Raw genomic sequence first — 25,513 nt, forward strand, 5'->3', positions numbered from 1 at the left:
AAACTATTCGGATCTGCTGGGAACAGAAATAGGAATGTTACTGCAGCGAAGTAACACTATGATATCACATTTTAGATTCAAGACAGCTGCTTTCTCACATGGGAATGGGAAAAATCACATGATGGAAGACATATCAGGACAGAGGGAGGCTTTCCGTTTCATAATCCAAGAGCACATTGCGCGTAGTTGTGTCACTTTATAAGGTGATGATTCAAACTTACAGTATTTCCACAATTAAACTGTATAGTTTAAGGATATTTCACTCATTGTGACATGCCACAAGTCAAATGACAACATCTCATTAGAGTGAGAGGAGACAGCATGTGAGAGCGTGGCTTCTGTCATGAGCATATTATGGGTTCCCAGCTAAATGAACTGTGGAGCTATAAATTGATCTTAAGGGAGGACAGTTTTACATTTGGAGTGATAAGTCTGGCATTCAGAAAGTGATGCAGTAGCTTAAAAATCAGATAAGTGATACAATTCTGACAGTGTTAAAAGCATTCAAGCTGTTTAAAAATTAATGTTAACATTTGAAATAATCAAAGCTGAATCAAGCATATCATCAACAAAGGTATATTGATCTGAAACCTACATTCACCAGAGACTAGAAGCCACAGTAAGTATATGGAAGAGTGGAGCTTTACTTACATGAGATCTGAAATCTTGTTATTATACCCTTAAATTTGCAGATACTTTCTCCCCCAACACTAATACAGTGGGAATAAACAGGAAATTATTCAATCAAGCTTGGCTTTCCTGAGCTAATTAGCAATGTCTGGGAAAAAAAAAAAAGTTTTGTGGTGCAGCACCTGAACAAAACAATTGCACCTGTTAACAGAACTATATGCGTCACCTGTTTCAGAACAGGTATAGCAGTCAGTCACAGCATAATACTCTCCGTAATTAGTCTCTTAAGAGCGGTAGCAGATGTAGGGAGTGAGAGAAGAGAGAATACTCAGAATGAATGTCTCTCTATTTATGATGCACAAATGGCTTTTGATTGTGCGATTTGATGTGTATAGCGTATTTTGTGTGCGTGTGTGTGTGTAGTCAGGAATGGTTTGCTTTGACAACTAATAAAAGATGAATTTTACTGGATATATTTCATGCTTTTATGTTACAGCTCATGTGATATCAAATGTTATTCCTTCCTACAGAAGAATACAATCTATTTTCTGGCTCTTAACACATATATATAGTCATTAATACTCACAGAAACATACTCAAATAAGAATGTAGGATTTAGATTTAGTGGCATTTAGTGTTCTGGTTGCTGATTGCAAACCCCTTGCCTCACCCAACATGAAAGGTAAAACTGCAGTCAAGAAAGAAATGCAGTATCTAATGCAAATCCCTATCTAGATCCAGTGTTTACTTTGTCCGTGCTGAGCTAGAGACATGGTGATTCAACATGGAGGAGGACCAGCAGCGTCTGTAGATATAAAAAAAGGCTCATTCTAAAATAGCAAAAACATTCTTCATTTTAGGTAATTATACAGGAGTGAAAACATACTTATGAATATTATATTTTATAAATACAGACCACCTAAATCTGATACAACTGAAGGTTCATTTGCTAGCTTTTTCCAGGACTTTCAACTGTATCCAATAAAAGGACCACGAGACAAAAAAAAAAAAAAAAACTATCACGTGGACCTTGATTTATTCATTCTCTTTTTTCCCGATAGGAGGGTTTCCAAGTTAAAAAATAAACTCTCATACATTAGAAGTGACAGTCAGAGTAGATTGTCTTTACTCTAAAACCACTCGACTCCAAAAATTACGAGAGCAAAATTAAGAGTTCAAGTTAGTTCAAGACTATTAGGAGATATTCAATTGATGATAACAATTATACAAAAACAGGATACAAGTAAATTAACAAAAGCATAAAATATCTAGATAAAATCATAATATGAACAGCAAATAAAAAACAAACCATGGATTTTAAAAGGTATCCATGGAAGAGGAAGATCTATTTGTTACTGGCAGGCGATTCCACACCTGAAATTTCTTTATTGCCTTTGCATGGTGCAGAGAGCAGTGACTGATCACCACATCTGAGGGGTCGGGTGGAATAGAGAATCAGCATTTCAGAGATGTAACCTGCCGTCAGTCCACGCAGCGCTTTACAAACAAATAAAAGAATCTTAAAAATCGTTCTGGCTGCAGCAACTCAAGATGTTTTTTCTGTTTTCTTTTTTTTTTTTTAATCATCAGATGTCTTACTAGAGAAATCATATCAATGTTGTGTGGGAGGATTATTTCACTGAATAAATTCAGAGATGGTACAATGAAAAAAACAACAACACAAAAACTGAATCTATCAGTAAAGAAACAAAGAGCAGCTTTTGGACATTAGGGTGGCATTTAAAGACCCTTATCAGTTGAATCCTTGTCAGAAGGGTCAAATTTGAGAAGTGTCCTCTATCTACATTCAGGGAGCGGAAAGTAAAGTCTTCAGGGGACACATTTATATTCACAGCGATGTCTCAGTTTATACACCTCCTGTAAAAACAACCATATGTTGCGCTGGGTGAGCCCCGTAAAACAGAGCTCGTTACCACGTCCTCACACACACACAAACACACACCTTTTGTAGATAAAGCGTATACCTGCACAAAAACGGGGCATTAAAACGTACACAACCATGCGTGCTGGCCACTAACGCACAATATAAACATGCATACACAGTTGCTATGGGTATGTAGAGAATAATGCAGACTCTACATGAGGCATAAACACATAACTAAACTATGTGTATAAACAGAACAGAGTCAGTTGACTAATCTTATAAATACAGAGAATACATTGATGAAAATCAGACGGTTGCAACTTTAAAGTGCTTTTACCGCAATTTACCATTCAAACAACCAAAGGCATATATTTAGCCGTCCGATTGTGATAAACAGAGTGATGGGTAAAAAGATAGCAAATGCTCTTGTTACATTTTATTTTGCTTTCAAGCCAAGCGCTTGATGTGAGTGCAGCCTCTTGGTCTCCCCCAGACAACAGAACTGAAGAGAGTGTTTCTGATTGAAAGATAGTGACTGAGCTGCAAATGTTCTGGCCTTTGTCTCTGCGAGTTACTGGAATTCAAACATGCACCAGGCATACTGTATGATGCAGAAGTAGAAGTAGAGCGGCCAATTACCAGTGCAGCTATTGTGTATATATATAGCATCAAACATCTGTGTTTAGTGCTCACTCTAAGGGTGGCTGTATAAGTATATATACTGTATATAAACTTATCACAACTTAAAACTAAATCTCCCATAATCCTTCTTACTTTTGGTGACCACACCCTCCAGTCTGATGATGTTGGGGTGGTCAAACTGGCCCATAATTGATGCCTCGCGCAGGAAGTCCCGCCTTTGTCGCTCCACATAGCCGCCCTTCAGTGTCTTTATTGCCACGGCAATCTCCTTCTTCCCCGGTGTTCTCAGGCGACCGCTGCACACCTCGCCAAACTCACCTAAAACACACACAAAATGAACACAGGAAAGAGTCTATCACTGAACTCCACACTATCAACATGCAGCTCAGTATTCCACCTGGGGGCAGTGTTGCAATTCTCATGTAAACTCCAGCATTGTTGCCCCTTCTCTGATTAGTTAAACTTCATGAAATTCTCTCTGTCACTTCCTAAATAAAAACCTTGAAACTATTCTTACACTTTCTTTTGTTCCCTAAACCTGTTGAAGCTTTAATATTTCTACAGTCTCTGCTGAGACAATCAGTAAGAGACACAGGAAAATGGAAAGGCATCCTCTTCAGCGTACAATGGAGTAGAGGTGGTTGATGAAAATAGATAATCTCCTATAGCACATTTAAAGGTATTGTTATCCTAACCAACATGAAATGCTTCTCCTCCACCCACGAGTCAGTGAGACACAAGTGCATCAGTGTGCAATTGTGTGTGTGTGTGTGTGTGTGTGTGTGTGTGTGTGTGTGTGTGTGTATACCGGCTCCGATCACCCTCTCGATGCGGATCCTGGATGGGTCGATCTCTTTGGTGAACTCATGGACAGCCTGTGTTGGGTCTTCGTATGTGTCAGGATCCACATAGGTCTTTATTCCTGGGAAAGGGACTGAGGGGGCAGAGAGAAAGACACAGCAACAATGAGATAAAGTGTGTTTTTGTAAAATCTTAATCAGGCTGGAAGGTAAAATTAGCCTTATGACTTACATACTTTTAAAATCCAAATTGAACCATCTACAAAACTTTTTTCCTCTACTGCCATATCTGCTACACAAGGGGGTTACATTTGCAGCTACCAGGGGGTATGTGGAAAGATTGTGGGATTTGATATACTAGAAATTATGAGTTGATTAAAACATTTTGATATATTTTGTTTTAGGTGCACAGTAATGCAGTGGTTAGCCTGTCTGCACTGTCGCCTCAAAGCAAGAAGGTTCCTGGTTCGGTGGTGAATGTGAGCGTGAATGGTTGTTTGTCTCTATGTGTCAGCTGGTAACTTGTCCAAGGTGTTCCCTGCCTCTCGCCTGAAGCCAGCTGGGATAGGCTCCAGGTAAGGATAAGTGGTTACAGAAAATTAATGGAAGGTTTAGGTGGAAAAGAAACACCAAAATAAGAAAAAAAATGAGAAGCTGATCTCTAAATTTATTGTCAAAATAACCAAGAAACTATCAGACGACTGCACAGGACTAAATGAGATTAAAAGCTAAAAGTAAAATCGCTAAATGTTTGAATTATCCAGCTTCTGCAACCCCTAATGGTTGACATAAAAATGCAAATCTGACTAAAGTCACTGAAAAAAGAACAGTAATGTAATGTTTGTCTTTGAATGTTAAATAACATCCAGACCTCAATAAAAGATTCAAACCATGTTACTGCAATGACCATGTTTCAATTCTTCATCATACCCCTCTCTCCTTCCATGTCCACACCTATACTGAGTGCTTCAGCTGTCATCTATAGTCTTATAAATCAGCAGAAATAGACATAGACAACATCATTATGTATTTAATTTCATACTGTATCAACAGTGCATCACGGGACATCACATATATAAATACATGGAAGATTTGGTCAGTCTTTAGACAAATGATGAAGACACATTTCCCCACTACTATTGAGCAGGGAGGCAAAAAGAAGAGTTCCCATGTCTGATGTTCAATATTTACTTTAACTGGAAATGGACATGAGCAAAAGAGCCTTACACACATCCACAATTATATCAGCACACACACACACACACACACACACACACACACACACACACAGATAGCTTGTTCCTCCTTTTGCTGAGAAGTAGCAGGCTAGCACACTGAGCCACTCCTTTAACTGGGACACTTTAAGCAAACATCCACCCTGCTGAAGTGTCCTTGAGCAAGTCAGTGACTGTTTCACAGGCCTGCTGTTGTTCTGGTTCTTGACCCTCACCTCCCTGTGGAGGGTGGTAGGGCGGGGGCCTCTGTTTCTCCTTCAGGGATCGATACAGTATCACAAAACAAAAACAACAGTCGGTTGTCTCAGATGAATGAACCAACACCAGCAAAACCCAGAGGACCCTGTTCTCCCCTAAAAGCTTCTGTTCAACGCCACATTCAGGAATGAGACCTGAGACAAGACACAGGCCAACACTCACTCATGACTTTTTAAATCTCAAAAATCAGATTGTGACAGCTTGTTGGCCAACTTCAAGAGCTAATGCGATGCATATTTCTTACCTTTTTCTCTATGTTTCTGGCTTTCTAGCTGCAATCCAACAGTCCCCTTAAAACTGCCTCATTTCTTTTTGTCCTCCTCTCTTCCTCTGCCTTTCAACCTGGTTGCCCTCATCCTCATTTCTCTCTCCTTTCTGTATCTCCTCCTGCAATTTCCCCTTGTCTCGGCCCGATCTTCGTCTTTCTGCTCTCTTTCAAACGACTTCTCCCTTTTTCACTTTACAGCTCTCATTTCAATTTCTGTTTTTTATGTCAGCAATGAAAAGTTGGGAATTAAAAGACAAAAGACAGGCAAACGAGAGAGAAGGGCACAGGAGTGCACGAGCAGACAGCTCAACTATGTCACCAGATTAATCAAAAAAACTGAAACTACACACACAAAAAAAAACTTTTAGAACATCAAACCTGAGGCGAGGTTAGGAGGAGTGCTGGAGATGATGAAGAAGAAGAGACAGAAAGATGAAGGAGCATGGTTGACTTGTCTGACGTCTTAATTCTGGGAACTATAAATACCACATGTGCTACTTGCCAGCATTTGTAACAATGGAAAGTCAACGATTTTACATTCTGTAAAAGTCTGTGGTGGAGACTGTCATTCCCGTGCAAAATTCAAACATCCATAGGCACAGAAACACATCGGAAATGATCCATACAGCAGTATATGACAGGCTGAATGCAAAGAGAAGAGCAGCCTGCTTGCTGTTAACAAAAGGTTCACACAACCGCTCTCTTATTTTCTTTTGTCCCTCATTATTGGCAAAGACACGGCACAAAATAAAACCTGGCACTTTCTCACCAAGTAGTAACCCGTTCTGGTAAAATCAGTTTTCAACATTAACATTAGTTAACGTGCCAAACACATTTTCCCTTTTCATTAAAATATAAAAACGTCCCCAGCCACCATTAGCATAAATAATAATGGAAATTAATTATTGTTGATTCAATCTTTGTGTGAAAACACCAAAAAAATGAAAGTTACAGTGAGAAAAACAAAAGCTGTAGACTGATTGATTTACCATGTCCATTCTGATAGCTGGTCCTCCTTTTCTCCTCTGAAGTCATCTTGGCCTTAAAGTACCATTGACACCTGCAAAACATATTGATTGATGGACAGAGTCAAAAGGATTTTTTCTCAAATGTGCAATTATCTTACGTTTTGCATGCAGTGTCATGGTGGATCTAAGTATCTAACCACTATCTAAGAGTTGAAGCAACAGAGAAAAACTGGATGTTATTTGGATAGTCCGCCTACAGTTTACCAAATATTTGTAACATTTCAACTGTTTTGCTTTGTCTAATTAGTATCTGACAGTTCATAAACATAAACTAAACATGTTTTTTTTTGCCTAGACCAAACCTTAAAGACAATGGTGCAATATCAGAAACAGTTGTTAAACAATAATAAGCTGTTACAAATATATCTGGAGGTTGACTATCCACATAAAGCATCTAAATAAACCCCAACTGTAATAAATGTTACAAAAGTTGATATTCTTTGCTGAAAGCATGAAAATTTTCACTTTTAACAATTTCAGAAATTCTGGAATCTCATTATAGAAACAAAATCTGTCATTAGAGACATTTCAAAACATTTAATAATAATAATAATAATAATAATAATAATAATAATAATAATACACAACACCGTATTGTGTCAATGTCTGAGTCTGCTGAATTAAGCAACGGCGTCTGTGAAGGTTCTCAGTCGTTAATTGTTAGACAGGAGTTAAATCTATACAGCAATTCACACTTGGCCTCAGGTGACCTTAACGACTCAGACGGCAGTTGTCACAGCAACAAGAGCAGCATTAACGAACGAAGTGGAAACAATGGCCTGGTTAAATGATCCCACCAAGGTTAAATATCTGAGTTTCCCCACCAGTCGGTCAGAACTGAAGAAGCCTCTTGGCTGAGAGGTGAAACTTAAACTTCATGGATCGTCCATGATCATAGCAACTGTTATTCGTAACAGCGGGCTCTAATACAGAAATATCAGACCGTGGAATATCGTTATTATCCAACCAGAAACAAAGCAGTGTAATAAAAAAGTGAATTTTATTACCCTAATGACCACTATCGATCAATGTGTTTTCCATGGTGTACAAAAGGAGAATGGGCTCCACAGAAACTGTGATTCTTTCCTTTTTTAAAACCATCTTCTCAATGAATCACATTTAATTACACAGTTTTCAGAGAATGTCAACATCCAGGTCTAATTAAGACAGCCACTATCCAGTTAATTAACGCCCTCGCTGACCCAAATTCTAGCATCTTGTGTAAACAGCTTGATGCAGCAATAATATGCGTCATAAAGTTATTTTGTACAGCGCATACGGAAAGTATTCACAGCGTTTTCCACATTTCGTTATGTTACAGCCTTATTCCAAAATGGATTCAATTCATTTCCCCCCCTCAAAGGTCTATACACAATACCCCATAACATGTGTTTTTTTGTTGGTTTTTTAAACAGTTTGCAAATTTATTAGAAATAAAGAACAAAAATATAATATGTACATACGTATTCACAGCCTTTGCTTAATACTTTGTTGAGGCACCTTTAGCAGCAATTACAGCCTCAACTCTTTTGGAATATGAAGCCACGAGCTTGGCACACCTATCTTTGCCCAGTTTCGCCCTTTCCTCTTTTACAGAACCTCTCGAGCTCCATCAGATTGGATGGGGAGCGTTGGTGCACAGCCATTTTCAGATCCCACCAGAGATGTTCAATGGGATTCAAGTCTGGGCTTTGGCTCCAAACGTAACGCTTGGTATTCACGCCAAAGAGTTCGATCTTTGTCTTATCTCAGAGAATTTAGTTTCTCATGGTCTGAGAGTCTTTCAGGTGGACTGCCATGTGCGATTTTTACTAAGGAGTGGTTTCCGTCTGGCCACGCTACCACACAGGCCTGATTGGAGGAGTGCTGCAGCGATGGTCGTCCTCGCCACAGAGGAAGTCTGGAGCTCTGTCAGAGTGACCATCGGGTTATTAGTCACCTCTCTAACTAAAGCCCATCTCCCCTGATCACTCAGTTTAGAGGGACGGCCAGCTCTAGGAAGAGTCTTGATGGTTCCAAACTTCTTCCATTTACAGATGATGGAGGCCACTGTGCTCATTGGGACGCAGCAGAAATTTTTCTGTACCCTTCCCCAGATCTGTGCCTCGAGACAATCCTGTCTCGGAGGTCTACAGACAATTCCTTCAACTTCATGCATGTTTTGTGGTCTGACGTTCACTGTTAACTGTGGGACCTTATATAGACAGGTGTGTGTCTTTCTAAATCATGTCCAATCAACTGAATTTACCACAGGTGGACTCCAATTAAGCTGTAGAAACATCTCAAGAATGATCAGTGGAAACAAAATGCACCTGAGCTTCATTTTGAGCTTGATCACAAAGGCTGTGAATACTTATGTACAAGTGATTTTTGTTGTTTCGTTTGTTATTTTTAATAAATTTGCAAAAATCTCAAACAAACTTTTTCATGTTGTCATTATGGGGTATTATGTGTAGAATTTTGAGGGAAAAACAATTTAATCCATTTTGGAATAAGGCTGTAACATAACAAAATGTGGAAAAGGTTAGGTGCTGTGAATACTTTCCGTATTGCAGGTAAGGCTGCTACCGGAAACACGGGTTAAATATAAACCCTGATGTGTGTGCTCACTTGTAAGTGTGTTTTAGCAGTTTGAGCTGATGTTTTTGCAGTCAAACTAAATAAAAGTTTTTTAAAGAAATATCTGGCACCTTATGTGTCAAATTTGCCCACATCCACAATCACAAGTGTTGATGAAAAACCTGGTATCTTGATAACCTGACACTTAAAATTCACATGAATTGTGAAAGAACAAAGTCGCCCCACAGTTAACAGTTCCATGAACAGATAAACGTGATCATTAAAAGGTTCTGTGAGAGGTTATGTGTGAAAAAAACATAAACATAAACACACAGAAGAAACATATGCTCTTTCACAGAGACAATTAAATGTTTTCTCTCAACACGCTACTATAGAAGGGACGTGCACTTGCATCCACTAATGCAAAAGCTCCCCCATCCTCCTGTGTGAGTGCGTGTGTGTGTGTGTGAGGGAATGTGTGTTTTTGTGCGACTTTATCTTGGCACCAAGAGACAGCCAACGACTGATAAAAAGCTGCTGCCAAGAAAGTCTGAAAAGCTGAGAGATTAGATGACAGCATCTGCAAAAGACCACAGAAGAATTTATCCAAATAGATGCTTCGATGTTACTCGCAAATAAAAAGTGAAGTAAACACAAAGTACGCTGTCAGAATCACACACGACCAGGAACACATTAATGGCAAAGTACAAGTGTACAGACAGGAATTTTTACTCGCAGCTCATGCACATTATTGTAAAAATAGTCAACTGTGTGTGGCATACATATTATATCAAATATAAGCCAAAATAAGATGTGTCTGCAGAGCTGAAGTCAATTAAGGGAGAAAAGCCATGGCAGAAAATGTACAGTAAATGAGCACTGTTACTAAACTTAATACATTTCTGGAAATCCTTGAATCTCATTGTAGAAAACAAATTCGTCTGGTGACATTTCAACAGATTTAATAATTCAGTTTCTACAGAGTGAGGACTCACTGTCAAGTAGCATCATAATTCCCTCAGAACTGTTTGATTTAATAAGTAATAAATGTATCCTACTTTACTCTTAATATTGAGCAGATTCGACCAGATTCTTCCACCCTGTGATTCAAGAAAACGTCTAACTGCTCACCTATAGTATGCTGACACACATGGGGCAATGACAGCAGCAACTACTTGATCTAGTGAAAGAATATGGTTGTGTTTAAGGTTAGGAAACATCAGTATCATGGCTGAAAGAAACTAATATTACTAACTAATACATGACCAGGCACCAACCACAGTCTCCTGTCACACTCTTTGTGGATCCAACATCCACCACAGCAGGGGTATAATAAGGCCATACTACTTGTGCCTTGTACTGCTTGAAGAGACAATAATTACTCTTACAAATGCAAAAGGACAGTTGTCAATATAGTGTTAAACATAGGTCATTGTGAACCAATGATTAATGCTGTCAAATACAGTGTAACAGTGTATGAATAGGTCTTTTTTTTGTTGACACTGTAAGAGAGAGATGTATTGATTTAGGTATTGATTTATTCCTATTGTAGGTTTATTAACTATTCAAAACCAACATTTGGTTTGTGGTGTTGTATTGGATTACATTTTACAGAGGAAGTTACAACTTGTGTATAACAGCTGTAGTAAAACAACAGCAGTGTGTTAAACCAGTGTACCATAAAGAAGTCATTGCGAATAGAGAGTTACATGAAAATGTCTTCTCAAATTAATTCCTATGTTAGGACCCTTGGCACTGCTTTCATGATGATTTGACTAACAGGCAGAAATAATTTCCTTCTCTGTCATTCTTTTTGAAACTAAAGCATCAAGCTACAATAAAAATGCAGTAATTAAAAAGGCAATTATATTTTAGTTCTGTGGTTCGTCATGTGAAATGGCATTTAGGACGTCATTGTGAACATTAAAGCACAATTTAAGGGGCAAGGCCACCACAAAAAAAAAACAAAACAAAACAGAATACAGATTAAATCCTTTGAATACTTTCAAATTAAAATAGACTAAATGACAAAAAGGCCCTTCCAGACAATGGGACAATGCGGCAGCACTGAGCTTTCAGATCCATTATTTTCAATGGCGTGTGCCACGCCACAGCAGTTTTTTGCTATGTCGAGCAATGTGGCACACAGCAGTCCCCAACACTGTTGGACTTACACTGCAAAATTCAACCTGACTGAACCAGGGAGAGAACACAGCAAATATGACATGCATTGTGTCTGAAAAGGCCAGAACACTAAGCTACAACTAAATTAAAGTTAAATAAGTACACAATTGGTGCCTTTTGTCATTCAAACATAGTTGATCGTTACCTAAATGTTTAAAAATGGCGTCATTCAAACATGACAAGACTGTTACAGAATGGACACGCAATGCACACGATTCAGAGGCAGAGATTGGACGGCTGCAGAGGAGCAGTGAGATGGAAAATAAAAATATTAAAAAAAGAAAGGTGCTCTGAGTCCTCTCACAGACTTCATCACTGATTAATTTTAAAACTTACTTTGCGGTAGAGGGCTTAATTAATGGCCCTGAGCACGAGGGATGCTCACTCCCACTTCTCACGAGCGAATCCTCTAATAAAATTTTTCATATTTCATCATTTATTAGATAGAATATAGAATTTTGCTACCTGTTTCATCAGTCCCTCTGTGTGCAAAGATATTTTAAAATGTGAAGTTGTGACTTAACTCCTGATTGTCTGTGTGGTTTTATTATTATTATTTTTTTAATAATACTGTTGGTAGTTGGCATGGATAAAATTTTATCATTATTTGAGAGACAGGGTCAGATTGGGAATGGATGCTATTACATAGACAGTCTAAAGCATGGATGTAGTATCTGTGATCCGTAGGTTTCTGAAGAGTTGTTGTGAAGTGTGGTAGCTCTGGCCATCACCATTTTGGCAACCCTACCTCCACTGAGCTGAGCAGACTGAATGACACCCGGTTGCTCAAACAAGCCACCTGTAACAGCACCCACCTGTCAATCAAATCGGCCCCATTCTTAATTAATAGTTAATATAATTTGAATACCCTCAGTACAGTTGTCATAAATGGGGGAATTATCTATAGAGGAAGAGGCATTTTAACATCAGGGCTTATGGAGACTTATTTGTTTTGTAGCCAGCCTCAAGTGGATGTTTGAGGAACTGCAGTTTTTGACACTTCCATGTTCATTTCATAACCACAGAGGTTGCTGCTTGGTCTAGTTAGTCTTTGTAGGGAATATCTCCAAGAAAAGGGTCATAAGAAGAATACAGTTTATTTATATTGTCCACACACTGAATCTGCCTATTTTTACATGACTTCAACAGACCTGTGTAGTTGGTGTTTAGTCATATTTTGTGGTATACATTTAGTATTGTGCCCTTAAGAAGCTGGAACATGAAATACTTTCAACATCACTGTATTTACCCGTACGCTGCTGTGACGGCATTAAATTCAGAATTAAGCTATGTATGACATGTTACAGACAGACTATGACTTCTATTAAGATCATTAGTAGGTTTTTATTCAATTAAGAGGCCGACATGTAACATGTTCACCACATTCACGCAATGAAGTGCATGTCTGATAAATACTTGAAAGGAGTGGCAGCAAGAAGAACAGAGCCCAGAGACTTGACCCAAACCCCCAACAGAGACAAACAGAGGGATGTCTCATCTGTCACTTCAAAGGACAGTCCTGTCTTCACTGTCACTGCTACAGACAAGTCCAAGTCCCCTAGCCTCCACACCACTGTGGTCAGGCTGAGAGATCATATCTCCCTCTTGGAGATGAAGCTGGTGGAGCTGATATCCCCCAGGACCTGATAGTACTGACATATTTTACTGCTGGTTTGGGTCCGATTCAGGACTAAATTATAAAAGATGCCACTATCACTCCTCATTCTTTCATTCCAAAATAACAATGACAAATGGATGATGAGGAAATTCATAAGGTTTCCTTGCTTTAATTCAACACCCAGCAATGCAAACATACAATCCCCCCCTAAAAAAGCTAAAAAATATTGAAATCATGTGTTACTTGTAATAATGTGATCCCAATTTATGCAGATGATGTTTTTTTTTGACACACAGAGATGAAACATCTGTGCTCCTGTTGCTCCTCAGAGGCAACGTCAGCTAGCAGCTGCACACCTCCCACTCACTCCAGTGCTGGTTCAATCTCATTCTGACCTCCTCACATCTACTCAATAATTACTTTAATCTGAAGCAGCATAAATTAAGTTCATTCAGATTCATCTCACTTCAGTTCCATTCAGTGGGCCATTATCAGGAACAATTAATTCTGCAAAACAAAAACAATTATGTGTGAAAAAAACATGATTGTGTGCAAGTTTAACTGGAATATTAAGAATATCACTCACACGTGACTTTAATTTCCCCACCAGCTAAAAAGAGTAATGTGTTTGTCTTGTTAGTTATGTAGTCAAGATCCTTTGGGAAATGCTGCTGAGCAGAAGCAGAGAGTGATGAACTGAACTGCTAAATAAACTTTGCAGCATGTTGACTTGAAATGTTCACATCTGTATCTTTGCTCGCTCAATAAATTCTCATTATATGTTTGCACTATAGCTGGGATTAAATACCTACTTTTAGATTGTACTAATACAAAGTTAGTGCTTATTTTATTTTAATTTTTAATTGTTATTTAAAAAATATATAAACGTAAGTAGTTTTTTTTTAATTCATTTTGGTCTTCATCAACTCCTGAGGGAAATATCTGGCTCTTTAGCTGCTAAATGCTCCACTTAATTCACCAGTTAGTCATTAACTTTGTGTGCCGTTTGTTGCCTGGCAGGTGTACACTGGGTTTATCAGTGCTTTTTAGCTGAAAATAGCTTCCTGTTGTTGGAAATGTTCTGTACAGAACAGACGGGAACAGCATGGTCAGGTGATATTTCTCTGTGGGTTCATGACCATGAGCGACCCCTTCCACATTACACAGAGTCATTTAATACCAGAAAATTATTGACCAAGCGCAGCTTTAAATAAATAACAAGACGATATTCCAGATATTTTAGTTTTTTAATATCTTCTCTTCATGCTCGAGTTTGATCAGCATCCACATGAATTGTGCAGGAGGCCTTCATGGTTTTCTTAAGGACTAAATTTCCTCTGTGATTTGATGAAATGATGCTCCTTCAGTATTGCTTCTAATCAACAAAAACAACAGAGAGTACTCTTTATAAAGTGGCTAAATGCTGTGACAATTCAGGCTGTAATTGAATACGTTCTGACTGAAAAATGCCCACACCAAACTAGTGGGGAAGGTGTGTGTAAGCACATGCTTGTATGAGTGTGTGTGTGTTCATTTGATCCCATGAGAGCTGCCCCCTCTTTGAAGACTTAACATAATCTGGGTTGCCAGATTAGAGCAGGTGTCAGAGGGCTACGAGCCACAGGTTGCCAGATTGGGCTTTGGCTAAGTGAAGTCTGTGGGATCCTGGACACTGATAGACAGAGCAGATAACATGGCAGGTAACACTGGCAGAGAGGACAAGAAGGGGATTTGGAAGGCTACTGTTGACCTCTGCTGATGGGGTCAAGCTGTTCATTAAAGAAATGGTGGCATGTGCCTTTATCAGTCTTTGCCAGTCCTATCCTCTGATCCCCTTTATCCACCTATCCTTCTGTCTCACTGGCTTTCATGTTGAAAAGAGGCCGCACACAGACACACACACACACACAACTATTACACTACACTCTTTTCTAGGCTGTTCAGCATTGTTATAGTACATATTCACAAGCTCTTTACACACCCACACATAGAAAAAAGATGCTCGCCCAGAGCCATAATCAAAGCATCAGTGTAATTCAAACGACTCCTCTCTCACCCTAACACCCTTTGCAGTCACCTCGCTGTGGCGCATCGCTCACTACAGGGGTGCCAAAGGGCACAGAAGAAAGAATGGATCCAAGGAAATATGAAAGAAATGCTAAAAGGTTTGCAGAGACGGGCAGACATTTCAAGGATAAAAAGTACACATACAGTAGAACTCTTAGCTAGGCGACAGCTGTGCAATACAGCTTTGCTCTGGTGGAAGTTGCACTCTTCAAATTTAGCATGAGCGCATGTGAACACAGATGTAAATTTAGGAAGCTTTAGGGCAAGCCAGGTGTTAAAACTCCTCCAACGGCAGGTCCTCTTATATGCTCACTTGAGTTGTACAACCTTACATCTACAAGAGCTGTGGAACTGAAAGCTCTCATCTTTCTCAGGCAGCTCAAGTACATTTCGAGCTTTTTTTTTTTTTTTTGTTAAACTGAAAAAAGTGAAAATACCTCCTACACAGGGCAAAGAGATCGCAGATATGAGAGATTGCAATGAAGTCAAAAAACACTCTGACTATTTCTGTGACTGCTTTTAGCTGGATTCAGGTAAAAAAGGTCCTTCTTGTATGAGAATGCAAAAACTCTATAAGGGCTCTTGTTTAAGCGGTTGCAACCGCTGAATGTGTGTATGTGTGACTTTTTAATGAATACGCTATAGGACACAAACCCTCCTACACACACTGAGATAACCATAAAACACACACAACATAAAACTGAAGAAATTAGCCTGAAACTACTGCCTTCAGATTCATTTCGATGCCATGGTACACTTTGGCACAGCTATACTGTAAGATCAGTTTATTCATACCATGGTGCACTACCTCGGCGTGATAACACTGATCTTACATCTGTGAAGTTCACTGTTCACTTATGGAAGTTCTCCTTTAGTGCTTAAACAAATATGCAAGTATTTTATGCCATAGTTCGTTAATAGATGCTACTTCCAGGCTCCAGATGGAACGAGGGTCAATTTTATGACTTACACAGTCAGCACCTGGGACTGAATCATTCATCAATAACACATTTGTCTGAGATCACTAAGTTCATAAATAATTTATATAGTGATGCTGTAGAGAAATACTAATGGTGTAACAATATTAAAAACATCTGCTAAGGCTGCAGTTCAAATCCACTTGTGAAAATGGTTTATTGTATACATATACCATAGTATCTTTGTGATGTTCTCACTTTTGCTCAAACCAGAAGATCCACTGATATTCAGAAACGATAAGGGAATAGTTATTCCAAAATAAAACAGATGCAGGCTTTCTTTTACATTTAAAATCACCATCAAGAGCAGGTACGAAGATCCTGTCAAATTAGTTCACTATGCGTGTGAATATCTTGTAATTGTCTTTTATACTGTAAGTGTTAATTAACAGCTTTGTATTTCTCTGTTTTGTGCACAGAGACTGCAGATGTAAATGATCTCATAGCTAACTGGTGCAGACAAGTTGCTCCTGGTCAAATGAACAAATAATTAAATAAACCAGAAAGTGGCAGAGAGAAGTTTCTCGGTTTGGACTGATGGACTGACTTACTAACTGGACAACAAGTTCAGACTGTTCAAGAGACATTGACTCCTGTCTCACAGCTGTCTGCAAACCATTCTTTTTTGGAGCAGTTTATCCTCTGACAGATGACAGATGAAAGTGTGTGGTGCAACATAGCTTCATTCTTATTGGTTCATATAGTTGATGACCTTGGATAATTTCCGCCATATGTCCACCAACTGACTCTATGACTTTATGTGTTAATTTACACCTTTACCTTTACATTTTTTGGATTACTATGTCTTCAAAAATATCTTGCACTCTGAACTTACTGGACACCTCCCGGTAATTCCTTGCACAAAACTGTACAGCTCTTTTCATTTTTCATTTATATCTTCCAGTGCTTGATTTTGATCTGGCTTATATTTTAATATTTTATTTAAATAAAACACCAAGACAAATTCCTTGTATGTGGCAATAAACCTGATTCTGATTAGTGAAAATAGGCAGGCTCTGGCAAGTATTTGGATCAATAAAATTGATGTTCTCCAGAGTTTCTAGGAAACAATGTAAAAAATGTTTTGTTATACTGTCTAACTAGAAGGTTTTTCTACATAAAGGTTCATCATAATCTTTTGCTGACATTTAGATTTCAGTCTTTAGGTTTGTGCAAGACTTCAAATTAACCTTTAATTCAACCCTTTAATTTGAGGTCCTCTTTCTGACCACAACTACCCAAATGAAGCCCTGCTGAGGTTTCTTATGCAAATCTGAGTCTTGCAAATCACGTGAACCCTGGTAAATTCAGCAGTCAATGTGTTAACCATAATTATCATATCTGCTGCTGTTTTTGAGCAATCCTTCTTCAAATGAACAAAGATTGATAATGTGTTATCAATCTTTGAGTCTGAGCATATTTTTAAAAAAAGGTGTTGACAGAGCGGTTGATCTGAAACTGTTTGCAGTTAGCACCATCATATCTGTGAAGTGATTATAATCAGTATATTTAGAATATTATTGTATCACATGACAATGTGAAACAAATGTAAAAGGAGCCACTTACAATTATTAATCCAATTATCACCTTAATCTTCATCTTCCTGCAGCTTTATGAAGCTTTTCTATGAGTTTCAACTCATTGTTTATCTGCCTGGCTCACACCTTTACTGCCTCATAGCATTTTTTTTGGGATGCAGCAGGCAGAGACCAAAACAGAGCTAAAAGAAGAGATACTACTGGCTTTATATTCACCACATGGCCACGAACAAGACACAGTGGACATTTTCACTTTGCAGGAAAATCACAGGCATAATTAATATTATAAATAACAGATGCTGTCTCATTGACAAAGCTAAGGCCTTGTTCAGAGTGAAAATTTTAAATCTGTCTTTTTGGCATATTGTATCCAGAAATGTGATTTTTTTGCAAATTAGACCCAAGGCAGAAGTGGCTTGAAATGTGAATTCAACCATATTTCTAAGCATCTAAGTCTGGATGTTCTGGCTACTCAAATCAGATCTGTGTCTTTTGCATCACTCGCAATGTGACACGTAACGTCAAACAGATGTCAGAGGGAAGCTGCTGAGCAGAGTCTCTGCTCATGGATGTAATGATGCCGTTACGAGTCCTTGGCAGCCTGATTGCTTGAAGGGTGAGACAACGGATCTCCATTTCTCCTGCTTCTGGTTTGTGTTACTGACGCCTACGTCATTACCACAGCAACCCATGTAGACAGGTTGGTGATGTCGGATCGCTTGCAAACAGTGTGCAGACGGTCTGTCTTAAAGATCCGATTTGAGAAGCAAATCTGATTTGTCTGCAGTCTGAACAAATACATACAGTCACAGTTAAATGGATCAGAGCTTTTGTTAATGGTATCAACAGCACCTGTGCTTTTCCTGCCATGACATGTCAAGATGCCTGCTGTGAACAAGGCCCACTGATCTTTCAAAATACACACATACACCTTTAATGGGGCAAAAACTGAGAAGTGTTACTGCTTATGAAAAAAGCTGAACAACAAAATGTGCCTCACCTGGTAAAAATTTGGTCTCATTATCAACATCCTGTCGACCAAAAGAAAAAGGCTCTGCACACCCACACAGGTGTGTTTCGGATGATTAGACCTCTTAAAGTAAAGGCAAACTGTGCCATGGACAAAACTCTGTATACTTGAATGGATGACAAAGGCTAAAGTTTTCTCCATTGATAGGTCCAACAAAAGTAATGGGAGGAAAAGTATCCCACACAGTCCTGAGAGGAGATCCAATCAACCAAATCAGTGAATGACTTTCTCTTTGCATACAAATCAAGGGTAGTGAAGTGCTCTTACCTGCCCGTGATCAGGAGGAAGAGGGTGAGGATGACGAGGAGGGTAAAGCCACCAACGGCTGCTGTGACGATGACCAACACCTGGCCTTGGTCAGAAGCGATGTCTGATGCTGAGTGGGGAGTGGAGGGTGTGTTAGGAAGAAGGGTAAGGATGTAGGGTTGAGTAGAGAAGATGAAGGCAAAGAAGGACCAGAGGGTTGTAGGAAAATGGAGAACAGAAGAAAGGTATGAGCAGGTAAGGATGATAAAAGCAGTGAGGAGAGAAAAGAGGGAAATGGGATAGATGGGAGGGAGGATGAAGCGAAAAAGAAAGAGCAAATTTTTATTCACCATCACTTTAAATATTCCTCTCGATCAATGCACCATACGTACATGCTCTCTTGATAGGCAGATACTATTGTGGGATGTTTGATCAGCCCTTTGTAATGCAAAAAACCCTCCATCAGCCTTCATACTGGAATGATTCATATGCCTGCTGCTGTTTAATTAATATTATTCATTCATGAAATTGTGATTTAGTCTATGATCATTTGGTTAAATTGGTCCCATTTGATATTCATGATTTTCCCTTTTCTGTGTCTTGTCACAAGGCTAACGAATCCAAGATAATTGAAAGATGATTGCTATTACCAAACTTATTTCTATAATATTTCACGCTTAATGAATATGAATTGGAGATCAGGGTGCGTGGTCGCTAGCCCAATGAATGAGGCTCTTGTGGGTTTATACAGTATCTGGGTGTGTGGGTGTTAAGTCAAGAGTATGTATGTGTGTGCAGGGTGTCAACGATGTGTGTGTGTCTTTGCCTGGATAAAAGTAATTACAGAGCACTCAGAGGGAGGGAGAGTGAAAGTGGCAGTGGCCAGATCACACAAGACAATTCTCCCGGCCGTCAGCTTCAGACACTCTTCACATCACTAACTAAGCAGATGTGTTGGACTGATGCTGCTGTAATGAGGTGTGTGCGTATGTGTGCAGAGAGAGAGAGAGAGAGAGACAGAGGACAGGATGAAGGATGCAAAGTGAGGGATGAGGAAAACAGATGACAGGAGAGAGATAAAGACAAACAAGAGAGAAAGAGAAAGGCGGAAGTGACAGACAAACAAACAGACGCATGGAAAAACGAGTGCACGAGACAAAGACTGACAGGCGGAAAGACAGACTGACAGGGAGGTAGAGAGCGACAGGGTCCAAATCTGCTTTCTCTTTCAGATAAAAGGCCAGCCAGTACAAAGGCTTGGCCAAGCACTGTCTGATCTGCAGATAAAGCTCTGCAGCTTTGGAAGGGAGAGGGACACTGTGAAGCCAAATCACCCCTCAACAATACCTGACCAAACATAAAAGGGCAGCTGGACCTTTGTATTTTATGAGTAGACTTGTAATAAAGCTACTATTCAGACACACGTACACAAAAATATTTAAATACACCAAACATCAAGGCTGTACTGTCAAACCCGCTTGTTGATTATACAGTTTTTTGTCAGTTGTCATCAAAACGGATATGCTGACCTTTAAGAGGTTTGTGGTTTGTGAATACATTATCAGAAATTCATGCTGTACGGAGGCCAAATGTTTTGGCTGCAATGCAGTCACAAAATTAACAATGAAACTTGTTGTAATCAAAGATTAACAAGGGTTTTCTAATCTTTATTTACTACTAAAGTTTTGCATTTATATTCCTAAAATTATTACCCTGCTCTAACTCACAGTCTAGAGTAAAACGTGTGACTAACATGCGATCAATGGCAACTGAAACCGTGACATATCTTCCTGGTAAAAGATACTAGTCTTTATTTTATACTGAAAATGTAGTTGTTAAGGGCGACACGGTGGTGCAGTGGTTAGCTCTGTCCCCTCCTGGTTCAAATCTCGGCTGGGGTCTTCCTGTGTGGAGTTTGCATGTTCTACCTGTCTGTGTGATTTCTCCCCAGGTACTCCAGCTTCAGTCCAAAGACATACACTTAACGGCTTAATTGGTGACTCTAAATTGAATGTGAGTGTGAATGGTTGCCCTGTGATAAGCTGGCGACTTGTCCAGGGTGTACCCTGCCTCTCTCCAAAAGTCAGCTGGCATAGGCTCCAGCCCCACTGTGACCCTGATGAGGATAAGTGGTTACAGATAATGGATGGGTGGATGTAGTTGTTAAATAAAGCTGACTGAAATATATAGGAGGGGCAAAAAACATCCCTACAAATAGTCAAAGTATGATGCAAATGATACATGATATAAATTGACTACACTGACATTTTCCTTAGCAGTCACAACATTTATTCTTTCATAAACTCTAACTCTATTACGAGTATAACTATTATATATTATATATGGTCCGAGATGAACTTTGATATAATGCAGAGTAAGTACACTTTGCTTTGATACTGTGGCAAAAGGAAACCAATGTAGTCAGAGGATAGGAACAACATATCAGAAATCATAAGGGGACTATAGTCTAAGTTGGAAAACGATCAGCAGTAATATACATGGTCTTGTGTGTCCTGGTGATGAATCATGGGAGTCCTGTTATTTTTATACAAAGTTTATCTGCTGCTAGGATTAAGACACGAAAATGTAATGCTATGGTGTTTGTGACTGTGTCACTGTATATATTTATTTCCTTCCGAGGTACATTTTCCAGCATCTTATTAAAAAAGTTGCTGGTTGGAAACCTACTATGGGTGCTCCTGTTGGTAGGCTAATTATCTGCTGTTTTGCCCTCGGTGCAGGGCTGCCCTGAGTGCTACTCCAGGCTATGTGAACTTTGTGTGACCTTGAACTGCTGCCTGCAGCTGTGACTGTGCCATCTTGAAGATGGGAAAACATAAACAAGCACAAACATAAAAACATACAAAAACATAGATTTTAATTGTGTTTAGGGGATTAAATGAACTCCATTAACTTTCAGGTTGACTCTATGATTAAATCATATATTTTCACATCTGCTTTGCTGAAATGACAAAAAGATTGTTAGTTTCATGCAAAGTAAGGAAAGCTCTTAATTGGACGTGATACAGCCCATAAATGTATTGATCTGAGTCTATGAGAGCTCTGATCATACAAACTGGACTAATAATGCAGGATTTTAACAAGCCTCATCCAAAATAAGAGTGAGAGATGTTTGCTACCATCACTTCACATGCTTTACATTCTGCCATGCATAAAAGCTGCACTTTTACTCTTTAGGCTAACATAGATTTAAAAACTAATCATAATCTAAACCCCAGACTAATATCTTAACATTTGCAGAGGTGAGGTGCAGAGCTACAAAGACACACATACGATGGTCTTAGGTACTTACAGTCTCCTGTAGTTTCATATTCATATTTAGGGGAGTAGGAACTGTATCCAACAGGCGTGCGGGTGCGTACACTGAAGACGTACCAGGTCGCTGGTTTTAAACCTGAAATGATCACACTGGGAGCCTTGGTGCGTGTCGACGAGTAGCTCAGCTGCTCATGTTCCTGTGGGAGAGAGATCAAAATGATCTAAGCAATTCAGAAAAGGTTTTCCACCAAAAATGACGAAAAGTCAGATTTGCCTACATCATACATAAACTGTACCATAGACTGTACCTTCTCATAATATTTGATCTCGTAGTCGAGGATGGGGAGTGTTGTTTGTTCAGGTTGCTGCCAGGAGAGAGCAATGCTGTTTGGAGAGGCCCAGTCCTTCTTCAGAGCCCCAACCAGAGATGGACCTGGTTTGAACACACACACACACATCTCTACTTAAATCACAGCAGCGAGTATCTTGATGAATAAAGTGAGTGACATTAATGGTTATACAAATAAAAAAAGCATTGAGCAGCAAAACAGATTTTAATTCATAAGCTAACTAATCTCGATCTTTTCATTTGCTGTCAGAAATTATCAATATGAGCCTGCGTCTGCTTAAAGATAATTTGGACAAGCATAATATTTTTGTGTCACATTGTCACACTTGGGAAAAATGGCTTATCTAATTCTGAAGATGCAAAAGGAGAGATAACACAGACAACTGAAGGTTATAAAGCCAATAAGATGGTGAGGTCTGTAAACCACTGGTACGGTCCACAAACCATAGATTACACTGAAATGAAGTCGTAATACATCGAGTTAATGTAACATGTTCTTTTATTGTTCTTTTATTGTTACTTACTTACATTTAGAACCAAATGCCTGTTAGTGGTTATAACAGACTCAAAATCAACCACATGACTAATGACGTAGAGACAGGATGAAAAGGAGATGTCTTGTACAGTAAAGATTGGGAGCTTATTACTTCAGGATTTCTGTCAAACACTATTTAAGGGCCTGAACTCGCAAAGTAGGAATAGGATCCAATAACAGCTTTGGACCTATTAATCAGAAAAAATACCCATGCCAACGTGCATATGTGGTTACCAAATGATTTGCAAAAATACATACATGGCTTATAGAGATTGATTAAAAAGATCACCCGAAAATGTCACAATCAGCAAAAGGATTTATTCGTAGTTTAGCTTTTGAAACGATTCTAAAAATCACATATCCGCCATTATGAAATCCTGTGCTCGGTTCGTTTAGTTCACAGCACTGATGAACCGCACCACAGCTCACTTGGAGGTGCCTGTTCGGGTTCAACTGACAGCTTTCACACCCGCCAAAAGGAACTACGCCAACCTGGCGAAAGCACCAGGGTTCGTTTTTAACCGAAACTAACAGGCTAGGTGTGAAAGCACCCTCAGTCTTGTTGATCTGGGGAGAAGCAGTTGACCCCAGCAAGCAGTCAGTTTGATGGGAATGTGCACTGAATACAGAGTGAGACGACTTCTTCTGTGGTGCAGCTGATATATAATGAGGCTATATAGTACAAAAAGAAATCCAATGGTTGACAGCGAATGTGCACACACACACACACACACAGTAGAATAACACCTGTCCATTTTGTCAGCAAGAATGATCACAAATCCATGCTCAATTATTCAATTTCAAAATAAGCGTTAGTGCTTTGAAGTCACCGGAAAAAAAACAAACTGTGCATCCACACAGCTCTTCCCTTCGCCTATGCGATCGTGTTTTAATGGGAAATAAGTTGGGGAAGCGACATCTTTTTTTCCTGGACAGAATTGCATTAGCTTTGCTCTATGAATTTCTGCTGGGTAAATAATTGCACTGAGTTCCCAAGAGAGGTCAGCAGATGTAACTGCCCTGAGAGTCATTATTATATATTATATCATCTAATGTTACAGAGCTGACTCATTATGTGGAAATAAAATGTAGGCCTGCTTTTCTCAGGTGTATTCAAAGTGAAATGATGACACTGACACTATTTTTCTTTTTTCAATTATTCCACAGTGTGCCGGGGGAAGCTGTTTGTAGTCTTCATTTTCATTCTGAGGCTGGGTATTAGGGGATGCTTTGGGTGCAGGGGAAACATGAGGGGATCAGTGATGGGGGTTTAGGGTTTGGGGGTTGTGGAGAAGAGTCTTGGGGTTAGGGTTTGGAGGCTAGATAAGATGAGAGCCGTGGGCTCTAGGGATTTGAGCTTGTTAGCCAGAGACCTATTGCTACTAGGCTGACAGAGGGAGCTAAAAGTAAACACCTCTGCTTCCTTTATCCCTCTCTTACTTGCTTCTCTCTTTTCTTCACCACCTGCCTGTCTTTTTGTCCATTCGCACTCCCACTGTTGTTGGCTTTATCTCTTCTCATCCGCATACATGGTTTTAACCCTCTGTTCTTCCGGCACATTTACAAATCTCCCCTCTCACTCGGAGATGGAAGAAATTAATTAACAGTATATTAGAGAGTGGGAACTGAAAAAAAGGAGAGTTCAGACTAGGTTGGAAGGGAATGAGGAAATTTAAATATTACTTTAAAGCAGGATTTAGCTGAAGAAGAGCAGAAAACGGCTACAGAATACTCAAAAGACACAGTTCAGTCATGGTGCTGTGGTTAGTAAGTAAAATTCAAATCTCAAGTGGCATTGTGATTGTATTGTAAGGTATAGGACAAGTTGTGTGTTTGTAGGTGTATTTGCAACAGAGAAACATCTAAAAGTACTACACAGACATGCTGGGCATTATACAAGCACCCAACTCATCATTACTAATGACAAAAACATGTAGTTAATTATGCAGCCAACAACTCAGGTCAATAATTTTAACTGGATCAAATCTCAGTGACCGATGAAATAGGGCTGGAGGGGTTAGGTGTACTGTGCAGGATCTAGTATAGAACAACCGTCACTTTTACTTTAAATGCATTTTAATGCATGGCTTCTCCGTAATAACCTCAAACTTAATAGCCATTTAAAATTCGGAAGGTTGTCTGGAAAAAAAAAAACAGAACAACATAATATCATGCGTGAGTGAAGACAGTTAATAATATTAGCATAATCAGCAAGTTTAAAGGGCATTGTGTGCGTATGTATATGTTGAGGTATGTGTGTTTGTGTGCATGTGTGTGTTTTTTTTATATCTTAAACAGAGAGTATGGAGCAGCTGGAGTAGAAAATAAACCCTCTTTCCTTCAGCGACACAATAAGCCAGCGTTGCTGACATCTTATTAGGTGTC

General features: G+C 39.2%; 1 protein-coding gene across 1 annotated transcript in view; it reads right to left on the reverse strand.

The window, feature by feature from the left end:
- Window positions 1-25,513, reverse strand: part of epha6 (eph receptor A6) — a 175,820-nt gene that overhangs the window by 10,492 nt on the left and 139,815 nt on the right. The window contains exons 6-11 of the mRNA XM_019277534.2: window positions 22,553-22,677; window positions 22,279-22,441; window positions 18,987-19,095; window positions 6,708-6,778; window positions 3,966-4,091; window positions 3,290-3,475 (exon numbers count right to left, since the gene is read on the reverse strand). Coding sequence (XP_019133079.2) covers window positions 3,290-3,475; window positions 3,966-4,091; window positions 6,708-6,778; window positions 18,987-19,095; window positions 22,279-22,441; window positions 22,553-22,677 — 780 coding nt within the window. The remainder of the gene's footprint in view (window positions 1-3,289; window positions 3,476-3,965; window positions 4,092-6,707; window positions 6,779-18,986; window positions 19,096-22,278; window positions 22,442-22,552; window positions 22,678-25,513) is intronic.

Source organism: Larimichthys crocea, chromosome XVIII (genome assembly GCF_000972845.2).
Source record: "Larimichthys crocea isolate SSNF chromosome XVIII, L_crocea_2.0, whole genome shotgun sequence".
In the NCBI taxonomy this organism is placed as follows: domain Eukaryota; kingdom Metazoa; phylum Chordata; class Actinopteri; family Sciaenidae; genus Larimichthys; species Larimichthys crocea.